The sequence below is a fragment of the Corylus avellana genome, chromosome ca2, assembly GCF_901000735.1.
Source record: "Corylus avellana chromosome ca2, CavTom2PMs-1.0".
Classification (NCBI taxonomy): domain Eukaryota; kingdom Viridiplantae; phylum Streptophyta; class Magnoliopsida; order Fagales; family Betulaceae; genus Corylus; species Corylus avellana.
In genome coordinates this window covers 40,819,565-40,822,495 of record NC_081542.1, presented here as the reverse complement: position 1 = coordinate 40,822,495, position 2,931 = coordinate 40,819,565, and the positions used below count along the sequence as shown (strand labels likewise).

Below are 2,931 nucleotides of genomic sequence, written 5' to 3'. Positions count from 1 at the left end.
ATTGCATTACTCTTTGGGAAGTGTGAAGAGGAAGAAAAGGAGCGTGACCGTTGATGTGAAGTATCATCGACGGTTGGAACTTATTTAGAGGGCTTAACGCGGATCCATGACGTGGCTGGGGCGCTTTCTTTTGGTTGGGGTGGGAAAGTTTCAGGCGGGGTTTTAAAACATAGGCGGGTACTTACAAAAAATAAATAAATGAATAAATAAAACATAGGCGGACAGAAGGGATGATCTTGGCCATTCAGTGGCTTGGTTCAATCGACGGTTGTGGGTGTTTTGGTGAGACGCACACGGGTCGCCCGGATTAATGACCTCGCATTTATTTGGAAAAGGAAATAGTTGATTTCACTATTGAAGCAGTTATGGCAGGGATTCAGAGCTTGATCAAAGATTTAGACGGATGATAAATAGCATTTGCTGTTGATCAAAGTGTAATATGTCAGTCATTGCAGTAGGGTTTTTTTTTTTTTTTTTTTTTTGATATGTTTACAAAAGAGGAGAACGAGAAATTCGAACTAGTGACAGATTAAACTACCTCTTAAAGACGTAATAAGGCCTTGCTACCCCTCTGGAGAAGAAGATTGAATTATGCCTTTTCTTTTTTTTTCTCCTACTATTCTTAAAGTGAAGGACCCTAGTGAAGAGAGCACCTGTTAACTTATGGGTGTTGTAGGTGAAATATGCAAATTTGAAATAGTTATATTATATACAGTTAAATACATCATCACAATTCAGAGCGTTGTCTAATTTTTCCAGCCCTGTAAGTTTCGCTTTGATGTTTGGTTGTAATATCAATGGTTTATTTGCAATATGCCAAAATTTTGCTTCCAATTCTCAATTCTCCATTGAAAACACCTCCACTTTTTCATACTGATTCCACGTACTGTCAACACAACAGTCTTCTTCACTTAGCAATTTCCATTTGCATAGATGCTGCGACTTCATTACAGGACGAACACAGAAAACAGAAGACACTGATGCTAGAGATGGATCATTGACCAACCCAAGGATAAAAAATTATTTAGCTCGTCATCAAATAAGAAACATCAACGCTTCAACAAGATATAAATGATACAAATAAAGAGCTAATAAGATGACTATGAACTACCTGCCGGCATTTCAATTGTACATTTTATGCAATTGCGGTGATACAAGCAGATAAAAGAAGGCATATTAGAATTGCCCAAAACCCAAATCTAACGAATTGCCCATCCAATCTAAGAAAATCAAAAAGCACAGAGCAAGGAGATTAATCACAAGTCTGAAACGCACAAATGAGAATGTGCTCCAACCCAGTTGCTACTTGGGATTCTAAAAAAGCTTCCACGCCTATTAAAAGATTTTTCAACAGGAACGACAAAAGTAAAATTCAAAACAATTAAAACGAAAGGAAGCAACCCTTAAATTTCCATTGGGCAAGTCAATACAATACATCCAAGCTTGAACTACAATCTTGGCAGTGAGCAAAGAAAGCAACATAATCTAACATAGGCCCTAAAATCAAGCACATGCGGAGCTGGATATCCTTTCCCAAAGGCTGGATTTTCATTGTGTGCCCTTCCCAAACACTTGAACATCCCTCTGTTCGTATCTATACAAAATTCCTTTCAATTTAAGCACGCTCACCCCTGATCCTCCTAGCTAGCTGGATATCCTTTGGCATTATGGTGACCCGCTTGGCGTGGATGGCGCAAAGGTTGGTGTCCTCGAAGAGTCCAACCAGGTACGCCTCCGCCGCCTCTTGGAGCGCTGCCACGGCCGAGCTCTGGAACCGAAGGTCTGTCTTAAAGTCTTGAGCGATCTCACGGACCAGGCGCTGGAAAGGGAGTTTTCGGATCAGGAGCTCCGTACTCTTCTGGTACTTTCGGATCTCACGGAGAGCCACGGTCCCGGGGCGGAACCTGTGGGGCTTCTTCACTCCGCCGGTGGCCGGGGCGGACTTCCTAGCAGCCTTTGTGGCCAGTTGCTTCCTCGGAGCCTTGCCTCCGGTGGACTTGCGAGCAGTCTGCTTGGTACGAGCCATTCGAGAGCTAGGGTTTCAGAAACGGCAAACGAAGGTTTTCAGAGATTGGTTTGCGTGATAGAAAGGAGCTTTGGAGGGAGGGAATTTATGGACTAGAAGTTTCAAAATGAGGAGAGGGAAGAGGGAGATCTTGGCCGTTGATTCATTTTGGTGTTATGGACGGTCGTGGTAGATTGTGGATGCGGATCGATGACGTGGCTGGTTTGTTCTTTGTGACTGGCTGTTCTATCGAGCTTAACCGTCGATTCAGAATGTTATCGACGGTTGTAGTTTGATTGGGTGGGCTGAACGAGAAATTGCGGATCGATGACCTGGCAGTTTGCCTTTGTTAGATGTGTAGAGGATTTTACTTGGCGGGGTTTTGAAACATGTTGAGTGATCGTGGCCATTGAATTTTGTACTATCGACGGCTTCAGTTTATTTGGAGAAAGGCACACGGATCCGTGACCTGGCGCCTTCATGCTGCTACAGTTGTTTTCGTTCAATTTCCTGTGTTAAACATTATCTTTCTCAAATTCTATATTAATCCTATAATAAAAGCCTCTTCCTCTCCATCTTCAACTCAAGGATAAAGATCAACAGCACGCGGCGTGCATTGCACGCCCGTGCTGTTGATCTTAAAAAAAAAAAAAAAAAAAATTTTTTGCACTGGGCGTGCCACGCCCGCGCGTGCTGCCAATCAGTGCTCTCAACTCAATATTCTGGTGGGCTTGAACCTGAGATCTCACTACAAAAAAATAATAAATTAGTTACATGTATATTGTTCATCATTTTTTGCCATGTTATTATTTGTGGTGTCCCAGTAGTAGACACGTTACCTAAGAAAAAGGTAATGTGTTAGTTTTGACAGATCACCTTGTAGTAACGTGTCAAATTTTGACACATTATTAATTCAAAAATAAAAA

At 42.1% G+C, this 2,931-nt stretch overlaps 1 protein-coding gene across 1 annotated transcript in view; it reads right to left on the bottom strand.

Moving 5' to 3' along the window:
• Positions 1-2,088, bottom strand: part of LOC132169795 (uncharacterized) — a 2,776-nt gene extending 688 nt beyond the window's left edge. The window contains exons 1-2 of the mRNA XM_059580762.1: positions 1,624-2,088; positions 859-983 (exon numbers count right to left, since the gene is read on the bottom strand). Of these exons, the coding sequence (XP_059436745.1) occupies positions 859-983; positions 1,624-2,026 (528 nt within the window). The 5' untranslated portion in view covers positions 2,027-2,088. The remainder of the gene's footprint in view (positions 1-858; positions 984-1,623) is intronic.
• Between the last annotated feature and the right edge of the window lie 843 nt (positions 2,089-2,931).